General features: G+C 44.1%; 1 protein-coding gene across 1 annotated transcript; it reads right to left on the bottom strand.

Annotated features, from left to right (window-relative positions):
- Positions 1–6861: 6861 nt before the first annotated feature.
- Positions 6862–16428, bottom strand: LOC129703377 (P2Y purinoceptor 1-like). The gene is made up of 2 exons (XM_055645752.1): positions 14811–16428; positions 6862–9766 (listed from the first exon to the last, which is right to left on the bottom strand). Exon 2 carries the CDS (start codon positions 9702–9704, stop codon positions 8754–8756), a length of 951 nt encoding a protein of 316 aa, XP_055501727.1. The 5' UTR covers positions 9705–9766; positions 14811–16428; the 3' UTR covers positions 6862–8753.
- Between the last annotated feature and the right edge of the window lie 229 nt (positions 16429–16657).

The raw sequence follows: 16657 nt of genomic DNA, 5'->3' as shown, positions 1-16657 counted from the left end.
TGTTCACCGCAAATCTTTCAACATGTGGAACAATTTGCAGCGACCAGAATGAAGCCTCCATGGAGAGTAGGGAGAATTCTCATTCCGTAGGTGGATCGCCAGGAGGTCCTAATGGGTTGCCAGGAGGTTGAAGGTTCTCGTAGTTTGTAGCAGGTGCTGATCGGTGAATTTCATTAGCTCATTGGGAAAAAAAATGTAAGCAGTAGATTTCAGAACCAAGGATAACTGACTGGTAATGTTAAATGTCCGCCGAGCTTCACAGCCGTGTATCTCTGGCTTCTTAAAAGTTGTCTCCACCTTCTCTTAAAGGACTTACCGTACACGGTGCTTTAGCTATCTCAATTACAGTGGCAACCTTCCTGTTCATCGCAGTGTGTGTCTGTATCATCTTGGCTTTGCACCGTGTGAATTTCACTCAGACAGCGCTCCCCCGCTTTCCCTGTCCCCCGCCTGCATAATGGGCAGGTGAGGGAAGCGGTGTGTGTGTGTGTGTGTGTGTGTGTGTGTGTGTGTGTGTGTGTGTGTGTGTGTGTGTGTGTGTGTGTGTTCCACTTTGACAGTCGCTGTTCCAGTTGCCGGTGGGACAAGCCCACAACAGTGCCAGAGACCCGGGTTCGATCCCGACTACGGAGCTGTCTGTACGGAGTTTGTTCGTTCTCCCCATGACCACGTGAGTTACTCTGGGTGCTCCGGTTTCCTCCCATACTCCAAAGATATGCAGGTTTGTAGGTTAATTGGCTTTGTCTTAGGGGGTGCTGTCCTGTGCACGGCTGCCCAGCCAGCAGCTGTCCGTCTCTTCATCTTTTTATTTTTTATTTTAGTTAGTTAAGTGTTTTGCTTGGAGGTCTAGACTTTTTTATGTGGGGGGTGGGGGAAGGGGGAAACTACCTTTCAGGGTCCCTACCTGGTCGGAGAGGCAGCTTTTCTCCGGGCTGCAGCTTCGACCCGTCCTCGCGGCCTACCAGCGGGCCTGGAGCGGCGTTTCCTGTCGCGGACCGCCCAGAACCTCGGCTTCGGCGGCGGCACAGCGCTGGAGCGCTATCGTGGAGCGGGCGATGCCTTGCCTGGGTCGCGGCGCTGGAGCTCCGGTGTGCTGAGACCGCCGGGTAAAACATCGCGGAGCCGCGGGACTGTGGAGCGGCCAGCTGCGGGCGGCGGCGCCGAACTTAACATCGGGAGCCTGGGATCTCTAGATGAGATCGCCAGTTGTGGAGCTCCAACCGGCGCGGCTTCGGAAGCCGCGGCCTCCAGTGCGGAAGCGACCGTTCCAGCCGTCCCATGCCGCTGGGAGGACTCTCCCGACGCCGGAGCACCACCACCCGGCGAGAACGGCCAGGAACATCGGGCCTCCGTAGAGGCAACTGTGGAGGCCTCAATAGGCCCGACTATGGGTGAACTGGGGTTGGGGACTGGACTTTGTGCCTTCCCTCATGGTGGGAGCCATTGTGGGGGGATGTTCTATGTATTTAAGACTCACATTGGTGTTATGTCTGTATTCTTTTTTTGTGTGCTGCAAAATGGCAAAAAGCATTTCACTTCATTACACCTGGGTGTATGTGAATGTGACCAATAAAATACCTTTGATACCTTTGGTAAAATTGTAATTTATGCCAAGTGTGTAGGATAGTGTTAACGGAGATCGCTGGTTGGCGCAGATTCCGTGGGCTGAAGGGCTTGTTTCCTCACTGCATCTTTACAGTCTAAAGTTAAGGTTAGTATAGCTCGGAAAAAGGCCATTCAGTCCGCCAAGCCGGTGCCAACCAACAATCCCCCATTCACACTAGTGTACTTTAATTTAGTGTAGTTTAGTTTAGTTTAGAGGTACAGTGCGGACACAGGACCTATCCTACACACTATGAATAGGTATGTTGCAAAGCGTACCTGAAGCGTCGCTGAAAATCTGTCGCTGCTGGTGTGCGCGATTTTGGCGCCGTTTAGAGGGGGGCGGGTTTAAAAGCTGTTCAAATCGAGGATCTTCAACCTAGTTAATTATTAACGAAAAATCGCTGGAAGATTCCGTCGCTTTAGCTATTATTACTTTTAAAGGCTTTATATAATTGTTATAGTAATTTAAAAATTAACCTCTAAACCCACGACCGCTGACAATGGGCCAGATCTCATACAGGGGACAACAGAAGGTAGGCTGTTTATTTTTACATTAAAAAGGGCTTCTTAAGATCCCTTTATACAAAGTTTAAAGTTGCGAGTAGCTCATTTTGGGCCCATTATATCCCGCTATTTTTCTCGGCATTTGGGGGCACAAATCCACCGCAATGTGAACGTTCTAAACCAGCGCGTTCCACAGGGACCCACTGGAAAGCTGATTTAAATGGGCATTTATTTACAGCAATTGAACACTAAATTCCTTCCATTTGGCCTATAAATTAATGTAAATGAGATTTAAAAATCATGTTATATTGTGAATTATTTGTGAATATTCTTTGGATGCTCAGGCTATTTAAAAATGTTAATCTTTCCTTAAGAAATGGATAGATGTTTAGATCTAGTAATTGAATTTTGATTAAACATGATTTTCTTTGTGAGTATTTACTATTTGTTTTAACGTTTAACTTTATAATTTCTACCTTGTTTTCCACCTTGTTTCTGTTAATGCTGTTCAGTGTTTTTTTTATTTTTTTATTTACATTGTAAACAGATGTCTCCAAAGAAGAAATGTAAAATTGTCAATCCAAAAGCCCAGCCAGGCATAGCTAGAGTTCAACTTGAAGTGAATTTCTCTGTCATGCCCGAGTCTATGAGGGATCTTAAAAATGGACACATCTTGTACTTGTTTACCTCATTTGGAAAAAGTCTGCCTGAAACAGAGAAATTGCTGAGTTCACATTTCTCTTTGTCGGATGCAGAAGGCTATTCATGTGCTGCTGTTAAGTTAAGAGTGCAGGCTCTCGTTAACCGGACTTTGCTTAAGTTTAAAAAACTCACCAATCCCACGGAATTTGGAGCATTTATGGAAATTTGTGATGAAACTTTTAAACTTCAAGAAGGCAGTCAACACATTTCTTTAGATGACATTCCACAGCCTGGTGCTCAAGATCCTGAATTCTTGACATCAGCTGAAAGCCAAGTGCCCATATTTCAAGAGACCGATGACATGGGCGATGACAGTCATAGTCTGCATCCTCCACTGAATCTAGCAACGCCAACGACAGCTGCTGCCTCACCTGAACCAATGCCATCGACATCTGGTGTTTCAACAAGATGTAGCAGAGAATTTCTAAGTCTTTCAGCAGGGAAACAGAAATTGAAGAAAAGACTAAAGTTTGTGTCCGAATCCAGGGCTGCTCTTTCAACAAAGTATCACACAAAGATCAGTGAACTTAGGGCACGGTTGAAAACTCCCAAATGTATAGTTAATCAAGCCTTAAAGAGAAAGCAAAAGCAAATAGATTCAAAGGACAGAAAGATTCAGGAACTCAAAACCAAATTACATGATAACACTTTGGCACGAGAGCTCTCTAACACCCAGGCAGAGTTTTTGAAACTTAAAAAAGCACACGGACAATTGCTGATGTTTCGTGGCAGTACGAAAAAGAGGAAAATTGTTTCAATTCAACAGCTCAGAAAATGTCAAGAAAATTTAAAGGACAGAGAAGAGGATGTGAGACGCCTCGAATTTGACATTCTTGTCCTCAAAGAAACAATCGAAACTCTGCAGGCTGCCAGTATTGTCAAGGCAAAGGTGGGCCAGAAATAACTCAACAATAAGGATGCATGTGTTTGACTGTATTGTAAACAAAACTCCCACAGCAAACATTCCAATCCTGATAAGCCAGTTCTACAAGTGGAGTGGACTTCATCTGGATCATGTTCCACAACGCAGTGCAGTTGAAGTTAAGGCCCGAGAATTGGGGGCTATTGCTGAGTTGCAAACAGCAGAGATGCTCCTTGCAACAAAGGGTTTGACTGTGGGTTTTGACGCAACCACCCAGGAAGAGATCCACATTAACAACGTTCATTTCACCACCACAAACAAATGTCTCTCTGCAGCAGTCGAGGAATTGGCTGGTGGGACTGCTGAGGACTATGCACAACATATCTGTGAAACAATTGACAATTTATGTAAAACCTACACTTATTTCAATCTGCTAGCAAATTATCAAGAAACCAGGCAAAATATGATCGCCAACATTTCAAACACAATGAGTGACCGGTGTGCAGCAAATCATGCTGCTATTAGAATTGTGAGTAGTGAGTGGGGTAAATATTTGAACGAGCTCTACTGCCACTTACATCCTCTTGACTCCATTGCTACATCAGTTCGCTCAGCCCTCAAAATGCAGAAACAATCTGGAGGACAATTCTTGTTTGGGAAAGACTGTCTAGCAGTAAATGCCATTCTGCAGATGAGCAAGCTTCGTTATAAAAACGGAAAAGGGGGCCCAAAAGGATTTGTCGCATTTTTAGATGACAGGAACATCCCCCGAGGTGTCCTCCCACAGTACCGTGGCAACAGATTGCACATACTGTTTCACATTAGTGGCAAGCTCATAGAACATTATGATGACTTTGTTGCCCTGCTGAATAGCGGAATATCCTGTGGGGGGTTGAAAAGCGCCATCCTCCATGACTTCACCCAGGCTGAAGCAAAAGTAGAACTTCAGATATTGGGCTTACTTGGCAAATATCTGACTGGGCCTTGGATGAAGCGCTTCTACACTTCAAGCCAGAATCAGATCAACCATGTTGATGGCATCAAAGTGGTTAAAGGGGTGATTGCTGTTCTAAAGGAAGCCACAGAAGATCCAGAGAAATTGGTATTGGCAAGGGAAGATTTCTTTGGTGAGGAGGTACATCTTGATGCCACATTTATCAAAACTTCAGGAGCTACCAGTACATCCACAGTTCAGTTCAAAGATGAGGAGCTGTCTTCAAGCTGTCATCTCTGTGTTGGAGAGGCAGTATAGTAAATACTTTGAACTTGATGTAACTGAGAAACTGAAGGAGGAGACTGCATCAGCAAGATCACACAACATTGATGCGGAGGAGATAATGGGGATGTTTAGCTCATCGAAACAGAAATCTCCCAATGCCACCATGTGTTATTTGTCATGTAGGATGCGGGCCTGCAAGAATAGAACAGTCAACTTCCTTGATAATCTCGAGGAGCATCGTAGGGAGGAGGTGCTCTGTAAGGCAGTGACATGGGGGAGAGTGCAGAGCAACACACGGAAGAAAAAACAGAAGGAATTGAGAGCAGAAATCATCAAGCGACAGAAAGGCAAGGAGCATGCTCGGCTCGAGACACGAGAGGGAAAAACCAGGGAAAAAATTGAAAGAGACTGATTTAAACAGCATTCGCAGAGATTATCCAAATTTGGACTATTCCAAATGTGATGATCTACACGACATTCTTAGTGGGAAAGTAGTTGGCAGAAAGGCATGTCATGCGTGGTTTGAAGATCAAAAACTTGTTGTTTACAATGCCAAACTTGAAAAGTTGAGGAAAAACAACATGTACAGAATTGCTTATTGGTTGCAGTCTGAGGAGTATGATGATGCTACTGATCATGATATGCCAATGTACCAGCTAGCAGCTGATCTTCTCCATAAAGACTTGGTCTTTTCCTAAAAATTGTAATTTATTTACCTATCCATAACGGACTTACAGCATATTATACAATAATATTAAAGTTCTGATCTTGAGAATATCACATTTTTGAATTTTCAAGGCAGTCTGGTTGTTTATTACTATTTCTGTCACAACGGTCAATTTTGGAATTAGCTACAATTAGGTAACTAACTAATTATATGCTTTAATTTCAGGTCATCCAAGTAAGATTGTTTTATATTTTTTCAGAATGCTTCAATCTATGATAAGTGAAAATTTCATTCAGTTCTCTTAATTCTTAAGAAAGTTACGGGCTTTTGACTGTCCAAGATCACAGCTTTTTTGTAATGTCCATAGAAAATCAATAGGGAACAAGATGCTAATTTCCGAGTATGAAAATGGCCATAATTTTTTAATACTTGAGATATGAAAGTGAATTTGGTGTCAAATTAAACTTATTGTTATGCTTTATCTGATGGGATAAATTGCAGACTTGATTTTTTAAATCTCAAAATTTTGTAACATTGCTACTACACATCATTCCATCCTACACACCAAGGCCAATTAACCTAAAAACTGCACGACTTTGGAATGTGGGAGGAAGACGGAGCACCTGGAAAAGACCCACGGGGTCACAGAGAGAACGTACAAAAGCAAACGCCTTGACAGCACCCACAGTCCGGATCAAACCCGGGTCTCTGGCGCTGTAACTAGGTATGTTACAAAACCTACCTGAATCGTCATTCAGAATCTGTCCCAGCCCTGTGTGCGTAATTTTGCCGCTGTTTAGAGGGGGCGGGTTTAAAACGTGATTTTTACTAGGCTGTTGCAATCGAAAATGTTCAGCCTAGTAAATCATTAACGGAAAATCGCTGAAAGACCCCGTCGCAAAAGGTATTATTAGTTTTTATGGCCTTGTATAATAGTTATAGTAGTTTAAAAATCACTCTCTAAACCCGCGACCTCTCGCAGCCCCAGGGTTTTATAAAGCAAACAATTAAAGGTATGTACCTTATTTTTACATTAAAAGGGGCTTCTCAAGAACCCTGTATATAAAGTTTTCTATAGTGAGTAGCTCATTTTGGGCTCTTTATATCCCGCAGTATTTTTCTGGGCATTTGAGGCACAAATCCAGCGCAATGTGAACGTTCTAAACCAGCGCGTTCACAGGATCCCACTAGAAAGCTGATTTAAATGGACTTTAATTTACAGCAATTGGACACTAAATTCCTTCCATTTGGCCTATAAATTGATGTGAATGAGATTTAAAAATCATGTTTTTTTGTGAATTATTTGTGAATATTATTTGGACACTTAGGCTGTTTAAAAATGTTAATCATTTATTAAGAAATGGATAGATGTTTAGATCCAGTAATTGAAGTTTGAAATTAGCTACAATTGGGTAACTGACTAATTACATGCTTTAATTTCAGGTCATCCAAGTAAGATTATTTTATATTTGTTTCAGAATGGTTCAATCTATGATAACTGAAAATTTCATTCAGTTCTCTTAATTTTTAAGAAGGTTATGGCCTTTTGACTGTCCATGATCACAGCTTTTTTGTTATGTCCATAGAAAATCAATAGGGAACAAGATGCTAATTTCCGAGTATGAAAATGGCCATAACTTTTTTATTACTTGAGATATGAAAGTGAATTAGGTGTCAAATTAAACTTATTGTTATGCTTTATCTCATGGGATAAATTGCAGACTTGATTTTATAAATCTCAAAATGTTGTAACATTCCTACTGTAACCCAGTCCATCACGCAGATCAGACTCTCCACCATTGACTCCATCTACGCTTCACGCTACCTCGGAGAAACAGCCAACATAATCAAAGATTTGTCCCACCCCGATCATTCCTTCTTCTTCTTGCTCCCGTCCAACAGAAGGTACAGAAGCTTGAATACGCCCACCACCAGACTCAGGAAAAGCTTCTCCCCTCTGTTGTCAGGCTACTGAACAGTCCTTCCAAAAGCTAGGGTACTGTCTGATTCACCTCTACCCCATTGCAGACATAGGACATTATCTCTGGAACTGATGCGCTACAATGCTGAGAACTACATACTGCATTCTGTATCTTCTCATTTGCTCTAACTATCACTGTATTACACAAGAATGACCAACAAACAACACATGTTACCCCTTCTAACTGAGAGGAAGTTTCAGCTTTGAATTCTCTGCATTGTGCCTGGCTTGCTCTATGGTCTCGTGTCTCTGTAACTTCATCCTAAGTGATGCTCCATGTTCTCTGACCTGCTCTTTGGCACAACATTCAGTAGCTACCAGTGCCACCATTAACAAACGTGACTAAATCCTACCGCACGGACTGAGCTTTTGCCCACTCTCCCAATATCCCATCCAACACCTGTTTTCTCAGTTAACTCTCTAGGGGAAGCCAATAGAACTATTTCTATTTCTAGAGACATACAGCTTGGAGACAGGTGCTTCAGCCCAACTTGCCCACGCTGCCCAACATGTCCCATCCACACTCGTTCCACCTGCTCGTGCTTGGCCCACATCCCTCTAAACCTATTCTATCCAAGTACCTGTTCAAATGTTTCTTAAAAGTTGTGATAGTACCTGCCTCAACTACCTCCTCTGGCAGCTCATTCCATATACCCACCCCCCTTTGTGTAAAAAAGGCTGCTCTTCCGATTCCTATTAAATCTTTTCCCCCACAATTATGCCCTCTTGTTCGCGATTCCCCTATGCTAGGTAAACGACTCTGTGCATTCAATCTATCTATTTCTCTCATGATCTCTACAAGATCACACCTTAACCTCCTGTGCTCCACGGAATAAAGACCAAGCCTGCTCAACCTCTCCCTGTAGCTCAGTCCCTTGAATCCTGGCAACATCCTCGTAAATCATCTCCATTTCCTGCTTGACAACATCTTTCCTTTAACATGGTGACCAAAATTAAACGTGATACTCTAAGCGTGGCCTCATCAATGTCTTATACAACTGTAACATGACCTCCCAACCTCTATACTCAATAAGTCTGAAGAAGTGTTCCGACCCGAAATGTCACCCATACTTTTTCTCCAGAGATTCTGCCAGACCCACTGAGTTACTCCAGCACTTTGTGTCTATCTTCTCTACTCGATACCTGTTACAAGTTGTAGATTGATGGGAAACTACCTACATCTTGTGACTGAACCCTTGTGTCTTTAAAGTTTCTACACCATGGTAACTTTCCGACTGACCGCTCTCAAGGCTCTGGAAGTAAGTTTCCTCCTGAACGTATCTCCTGCCAGGAAGTACAGGATAGGGTCCACGCAACTGTTGAGGCTGGCCAGACCTCTGGTCACTTGATACGTGGCGTAGACCCTTTTGTTCCACTCGCAATTGTCTAGCCCTTGGTAATAGAGTCTGGACTGAAGGTTGAGGTTCTTCATGACGTGGAAGGGCAGGTAGGAGATGGCGAAGACGGCCAGCACAATGATGACCAGACGCACGGACTTGCTCCGGAGTGGAGTATTCATATCGTTTGATATCAGTGCCTTCACTATGAAACCGTAGCAGACTAAGATGGTGGCAAAGGGGATGCAGAATCCAAAGAAGGTGGTGCTCATGCTGTAGATGAAGTAGGTTTGCAGGAGCTTCTTAGATGTGGTGTCGTAACAAGTTGTCTTATTGGTGTCCAGATGTGTACCATGAGCTTTCTCCTGTGTTCTGGAGAAGTAAAGTATGGGGGAGATGCCGGCCATGACGGTAATCCACACGCACACGCACACAATGGTGGCCGACTTCTTCTTCAGCCTGCCCAGCGACTTCATGGGGTGGACAACTCCCGTGTACCTGTGGACGCTGATGCAGGTCAGGAACAGGATGCTGCCGTACAGGTTCACGTGGAAGATGAACCGCTGAAGCTTGCACAGGAGCTCGCCGAAGATCCAGTCGCTTCCCTGGAGGTAGTAAAATATCAAAAGGGGCAAGGAGAAGATGTAGAAGATGTCAGCCAGGGCGAGGTTGAACATGTAGATGGTGATGCTGCTCCAAGGTCTCATGTGAAAGATGAACATCCAGAGAGCAACACTGTTGCCGATGAATCCGGTGACAAAGACGATAATGTACATGATGGGCAGATAGAAGGTTTCAAAATCCTTGTTGACGGCACAGGACACCATTGTTTCACATCCTATACCTCTCCTTCATGGGACCTCACAGCTCCATCCAGCAATAACAACACCTGCAGAAGCATAGAAATAGTTAGATTTATCACATCAGGAGTGTTATCCATCATTTACACTTCTGCACTTGGACAGGTACATGGATAGGAAAGCTTTAGAGGGAATGTAGAAAGTGGAGTAACTCAGAGGGTCAGAGAGCATCTCTGGAGAGAAAGGATGAGTGGTGTTTCGGGTCAGGACCCTTCTTCAGACTCCCAGTTTCCCTCCACCTCCTCCAAACTCATCATTCCCTTGTTGAGTCTGAAGAAGGGTCCCAACTCGAAACGTCACCCATCCTTTTTCTCCAGAGATGTTATCCGACCTGCTGAGTAACTACACACCTTTGTGTCTATCTAAGGTTTAGAGGCTTATGCACTCAAAACATCACCCATCCTTTTTCTCCAGAGATGTTGCCTGACCTGCTGAGTAACTCCGCAAACTTTGTGTCTGTCTATGGTTCAGAGGGATATGGGCCAAACGGGGTAGATGGAAAATCTTGATCGGCAGGGATGAGCTGGGGGAAGGGCCTATTTCCGAGTTGTCTGAATCAGGGCCTCCATGAAAGGAACCAGGGATATATTAGGCAAGGGAGAAATAACAGACGAATTAGGTAATCGGGTGAATGATTGGAAAAAAATAATTGCAATGTGGGATGAAGGTGCAAGGCCAAAAGAGTTGCTGAGAGACAAATTAAAGAACAAAGGGCTGAGAGGAGATTTAACTGGCAACAATGCAATCATTAACCTCTGTCCCCACAAAATCAATAGTGCTGTTCACGGTACAAGATATTTGAATTCCGTTTTCCGAATCCAGTTTCACCATCACAAGCTAAGACAAGCAACACCTTATCCACACACTGGAAATTATTTATGTGAAGGTAGTCAGTATGTGCAGTCACTAACATAGTGTGCAGAAACGCACATGTGAGATTAATAAATATCGAAGATAGACAAAATGCTGGAGTAACTCAGCGGGTCAGGCAGCATCTATGGAGCGAAGGAATAGGTGACGTTTCGGGTCGAGACCCTTCTTCAGACCATCAGTGTTCCTCCTTAATTTTCACAACCTGAATAGAACATAGAACAATACAGTGGACAAACATGACCTTCAGCCTACAATGTCTGTGCGGAACATAATGCCAAGAACAACATCTATCTCCATACACATAATCCATAACCTCCTTTTCCTGCATATCCTTTTGCCAGTCCAAAAGTCTCATAATTGCCACTGTTGTATCTGCCTCCACCACCACCCCCCAGCAGCACATGCTAGGCACCCACCGCCCTCTGTGTAAAACAAACATCCTGCACATCTCCTCTAAACTCTTCCCCTCTAGCCTTAAAACTGTGCTCTCTACCATTTGTTTAAGAAGGAACTGCAGATGCTGGAAAATCGAAGGTGAGGCAGCGTCTATGGAGCGAAGGAAATAGGCAACGTTTCGGGCCGAAGTATGAAGAAGGTTTTCAGCCCGAAACGTTGCCTATTTCCTTCGCTCGATAATGCTGTCTCACCCGCTGAGTTTCTCCAGCATTTTTGTCTACCTCCTACCACTTGATTTTTTCCATCCTGGGAATAACATTCTGACTGTCTACCATATCTATGCCTCTCATAATTTAATATACATCCATCAGGTCTCACCACAGCGGTAGAGTTGCTGCCTCACAGCGCCAGAGACCTGGGCTCAATCCTGGCCTCGGGCGCTGTCTGTATGGAGTTTGTACGTTTTCTCCGTGACCTGCGTGGGTTTTCTCCAGTTTCCTCACACATTCCAACAACGTGCAGGTTTGTAGGTTAATTGGCTTCAGTAAAATTGGAAATTGTCCGTAGTGTGTAGGATAGTGCTCGTGTATGAGGTAAACGCTGGTTGGCGCAAACTCAGCGGGCCGAAGGGGCTGATTCTGCGCTGTATCTCTCGTCTAAAGTCTGAACTCAGGACTTTGGATTATAAATCGTGCAGTGATGATGTAGAATCATACAACCGTACAGCTCGGAAATAGGCCCTTTGAACTGACTCATCCCTGGCAACCAAGGTGCCTGACCGAGCTAGACCCGCTTGTCTGTACCCGACCCATATCCCTCCAAATCTTTCCGAGCCACTTTTAAATGATTGAATTGGGCCTGCCTCTACCACTTCCTCCGACAGCCCATTCCATACATGCACCACCTTCTGTGCGAAAAAATTGCCCTGAGGTCCTTTTTTAAAAAAAAATTCCTCTTATCTTAAACTTGTGCCCTCTAGATTTCAAATCTCCTACCCTGGGGAAAATATTGTGGCCAACCTTTTATCAATGGCCCTTATGAATTTATAAATGTCTACAAGATCACCCCTCTGCCTCCTACACTCCAGGGGAAATAAACATCACAGTTTTATCAGCCTGTCTTTATAACTCATACCCTCCAGACGGAGGAGCCAGCCTAGTGGAGCAGGGTAGACTTGCTGCCTCACAGCACCAGAGAACCGGGTTCAATCCTGACTACAGGTGCTGTTTCTGCGGAGATAGAACGTTCTCCACGTGACCGCGTGGGTTTGCTCCGGTGCTCCGGTTTCCTGCCGCACTCCAAATTTGTGCAGGTTCGTAGGTTAATTGGACTCTGTAAATTGTCCCTAGTGTGTAGGATAGCTCCTCAACACCTTAAAGACAAAGGAATTAATAATAGACTTTAGGAAGAATAAAACGGACATGGTACCATTGACTATCAGAGGGGACTGTGTGGAAAGGGTGGCGGATTTCCGCTTCCTGGGAATCCATATTGAGGATGACCTGACGTGGAGCGTGAACACCACTGCGCTGCTGAAAAAGGCCCAGCAGAGACTGCACTTCCTGAGGGTGCTCAGGAAGAATAACATCACTCAGAGACTGCTGCTGTCCTTTTATCGGTGCTCCATTGAGAGCATACTAACATACTGTGTATGCGTGTGGTACACCAGCTGCACAGCGGCTCAGAGGAAAGCGCTCCAGAGGGCCATTGACAACGCCCAGAGGATTGCCGGCTGCCCTCTCCTTACCTTGGAGGACTTACACAGTTTCCGCTGCACCAAAAAATCCCAGAGTATCATAAAGGACATTTCCCACCCTGGACACTCCCTGTTTGAACTGTTGCCGTCAGGCAGACGGTACAGATCTACAAGGACAAGGACGAACAGACTAAAAAACAGTTTTTACCCCACTGCTATAAAAGCACTAAATGTAGCCGCCAAGGAACGCAGGGGCGAGACATACTAAGGGACTGTGGTACACTGTGAAATCGACAGAAGGATGGAGGGTTGGGTGTTTATGCGTGCTATTTTCGTGATATTTATTTTAGTTGTTTATCTTTTAATATTTTACCTTGTATGTATCGTTAGCTTTTAGAAATGTTTGAATGGTGCACTGACTGGCTGACATTTTTAAATTTTGTTGTACATGGTTCATGTTACAATGACAATAAAGAAACTATTCTAACTATTCTATTCTAGAACTAGAGTGCAGGAATCGCTGGTCGGTGTGGACATGGTGGGCTGCAGGGTCCATTTCCACACTGTATCTTTAAGCTAAACCAAACTAAACTAATTTAAACTAAGCTAAACTAAAATACAACACTAATAAACCGATTCCAATAATTAAATCATTGACTGTGGGCCGAAGGGGCAGTTTCCACGTTGTATGTCTAAACTATATAAACTAAACCGGTAATATTCTCGTAAATCTTTTTTGCACCCATTTCAATTTTAATGACACCCTTCCTAGAGGAAGACCAAAGATCATAGAAGGACAAGGATAAGCGTACACAGTACTCCAACAGTGGGTATACCACATCGTTCAGTGTCAACAACCCCCCCACAATGTGTTATTTAATTGCATTTAGAATTGCCAAGTTTTACCTCTTTGTAACTCACTCGATCGCATTTAGCCGCCCCCCCCACATTTTCCTGATTACAGTTTAATACTGTGTAGGGTGCGATGTTTCAAAGATGGTTTGAACTTCTGAAAAGTAGTTTAGAGATACAGCTTGGAAACAGGCCCTTCGGCCCATAGAGTCTGCACCGACCGGCGACCACCCATTCACACTAGTTCTATCCTACCCACCAGGAGCAATTTACAGAATTTGGATACAATCTTCTCAAATTCCAATGGTCATTTCGTCAAAACTTTAAAAAAAAACTTTACAATTATTGAGTGGGCATTTAATAAAAGTAGGTTGACAGGACTCGAATATTGCTGGTTATATCAGGGTTTGCTGTTCATCTCTAATTCTCTGAAGTGAGGAGGTTGTTAAGTGAGAGAGTCTGGTTATGTATATAGGACAGGTAAGGATGGTAAATATCCTTCACGAAAGGTCCGTAGTAAATCAGATGGGTGGCTGTATGCATCCAGTTTAGTTTAGTGTAGAGATACAACGTGGAAACAGGCCCTTCGGCCCACCGAGTCCATGCTGCCCAGCGATCATCCGGTACACTAGTTCTATCCTACACAAGGGACAATTTTCAGAAGCCAATTAACCTACAAATCTGTACGTCTTTGGACGTGTGGGAGGAAACTGGAGCTCCTGGAGAAAACCTAGTCACAGGGAAAACGTACAAACTCCGTACAGACAGCAGTACTAGTCGGGATCGGTCTCAGGTGCTGTGTGTAGGCAGCAGCTGCACTGCTGTGCCACGGTGCCCCCCTGAAACATGCTAGTCGTGCCAGTCAGTGGGTTAGTAATAATGCACATCAGTCGTTAGTCCGTCCCCTTTGATAGAGACAAAGAGAGATGGAGAAAGGGGAAAGAGAGGTGTCACAGATTGTCCAAGTGAATTAGAGGGCAGGGTGGAAGTTACTGGTAATGTTGTGAATTTAATCTAGTAGTTACTGCTGTAAGTAGTAATGAACTTCTTAAAGGAGTTTAGACTTCTTTGGAAGAACGCAACTCAGAAAAGGCCACGACGCTGGAAATCTGAAATAAAAGCAGAAAATTGCTGGGCACATTCAGTAGGTCAGGCAGCATCGGTGGAAATGGACACAGAGTGACCATTTCAGGTCGAAGTCCCTTCTTTAGCGAGGGAGTTCTGAAACGGAACTGTAAGCTATTAAAACTACCTACCTCGGTGTATTCGGCAGCTCATCAAACAAATTACCAGGAGAGAGAATCCGAGTGGTTACCATCGGGTTTTTTGCAAAGGGAGTTTGGTTTCATAGGGAACTCGAAGACTTGCTGTTACTTGATTCCCAGGGCGCGACCTCTCTCGTTCTGTCTCTCTCTCTCCCCGTCTCTCTCTCTCCACAATGCTGCAAGACTGCCAAATCTTGCTTAGTATATCACTGGGCGTACTGTTGCTTCTCGCCCCGCAGTTGCCTCACCGGCCGTAAGATCCAATACATTTCTAACACCAGCGAGCCCTTGAACTTGCTCATGGATTAACCTCAACGAAACTAAACCAGACTCAAGTTTCCCCGCCACACACACACACACAAAATAAAACCTGCTTGTCTCAACAACCCCTCCCCTCTTCAATTAAGATTTTGACAAATCACTATAGATTTGTCAAACACATGCCTCTGCGGCGCAGAGTCCAACATTGGAGTCTAACGCTATTTAACGCCCCTCAGTATTTCTAGGCAGTGCATGTGTTGCATTGATTTGCAGGTGATTTTCCACTGCTGGGATCCAAGTGCCCTCGTTGTTTCAGCAAAGAGATAGCGGGGGCGCAGAATAGAGTCACAAAATGCTGGAGTAACTCAGCGGGTCAGGCAGCATCTCTGGAGAGAAAGAATAGGTGACGATTCGGGTCGAGACTCTCCTTCCCCCAGGAGAGACTATTAGACATCTATGTTGCATCACAGTATTTAGAAAGAAAGAACTGCAGATGCCGGTTTACACAAAAGGACACAAAATGCTGGAGTAACTCAGTGTCGTCTCTGGAGAATATGGACAGGTGACGTTTTTGGCTCTGGTTTAGTTCAGATTATTGTCACGTGTACCGAGGTACAGTGAAAAGCTTTATTGTTCCATGCACTCCAGTCAGTGGAAAGACTCGACATTATTCCATTTGAGCCATCCACAGTGTGCAGATACAGGATAAAGTGAATAACATTTAGTGCAAGGTAAAGTCCGATTAAAGATAGTCTTTAACAGGTAGATGGTAGGCCAGGACCGCTCTCTAGATGGTGATAGGATGGTTCAGTTGCCTGATAACAGCTGGGAATAAACTGTCCCTGCATCTGGAGGTGTGCATTTTCACACTTCTGTACCTCTTGCCTGATGGGAGAGGGGAGAAGAGGGAGTGACCCCTGGGGTGAGACTGGTCCTTGGTTATGCTGGGATTGGGAGCTTCTTCAGGCAGGGAACTAGAGACAGTTTAACACTTGCCTTGATTCCTGAACCAACTTAAAGGAATGTCAGCTGCCTTTACTGATTACCTTTACCTAAATATTACATTGACTGATTTAAGTACTTTCTGGTTGCAATCAGAGGTAATCCAGCCAGGTGTGTGAGTGGAAGCTTAAAGTTGTTAATTCAACAAACTGTGCTCCGAATATTGTACACAGGGAAAATCCGCTCTGCAAAATATAGGATGGCAAGCTCAACCGTTCTTTATTAATCCTGACTTCTCCCTCTTGGTCTAATTTCCATTTCCCCTAACCTAATCTCAATCTAACCTATCTCTCGTGAATCTCCCCTCCATTGTAAATTGTGCATTGGATCAGAGTGTTTCTCTTGATTGAAGAAATGCAAAAGCGTGAAGGATGTGTCCACTGTAATGCAGATAAAGGATAAAGGATACAATATTTAGTGCAAGATAAATCTGATTAAAGATGGTTTGATCTAATGATAATAATTAAAGATTGTAAAAATAAAAGATAGTAGATGGGAGGTCAGGACCTCACTCTAGCTGATGCAGCCCTGACCTCCCATCTCCTCATCTAGAAAGAGAAACACAAAATATGTGT

This window comes from Leucoraja erinacea, chromosome 14, assembly GCF_028641065.1.
Source record: "Leucoraja erinacea ecotype New England chromosome 14, Leri_hhj_1, whole genome shotgun sequence".
NCBI lineage: Eukaryota > Metazoa > Chordata > Chondrichthyes > Rajiformes > Rajidae > Leucoraja > Leucoraja erinaceus.
The sequence above is the reverse complement of the archived record's forward strand: the minus strand, read 5'-3'. Positions and strand labels throughout refer to the sequence as shown.

Bases quoted from the DNA above. Each gene is read 5' to 3' on its own strand.
- LOC129703377 (XM_055645752.1), bottom strand. From the start codon at position 9,704: ATGGTGTCCTGTGCCGTCAACAAGGATTTTGAAACCTTCTATCTGCCC.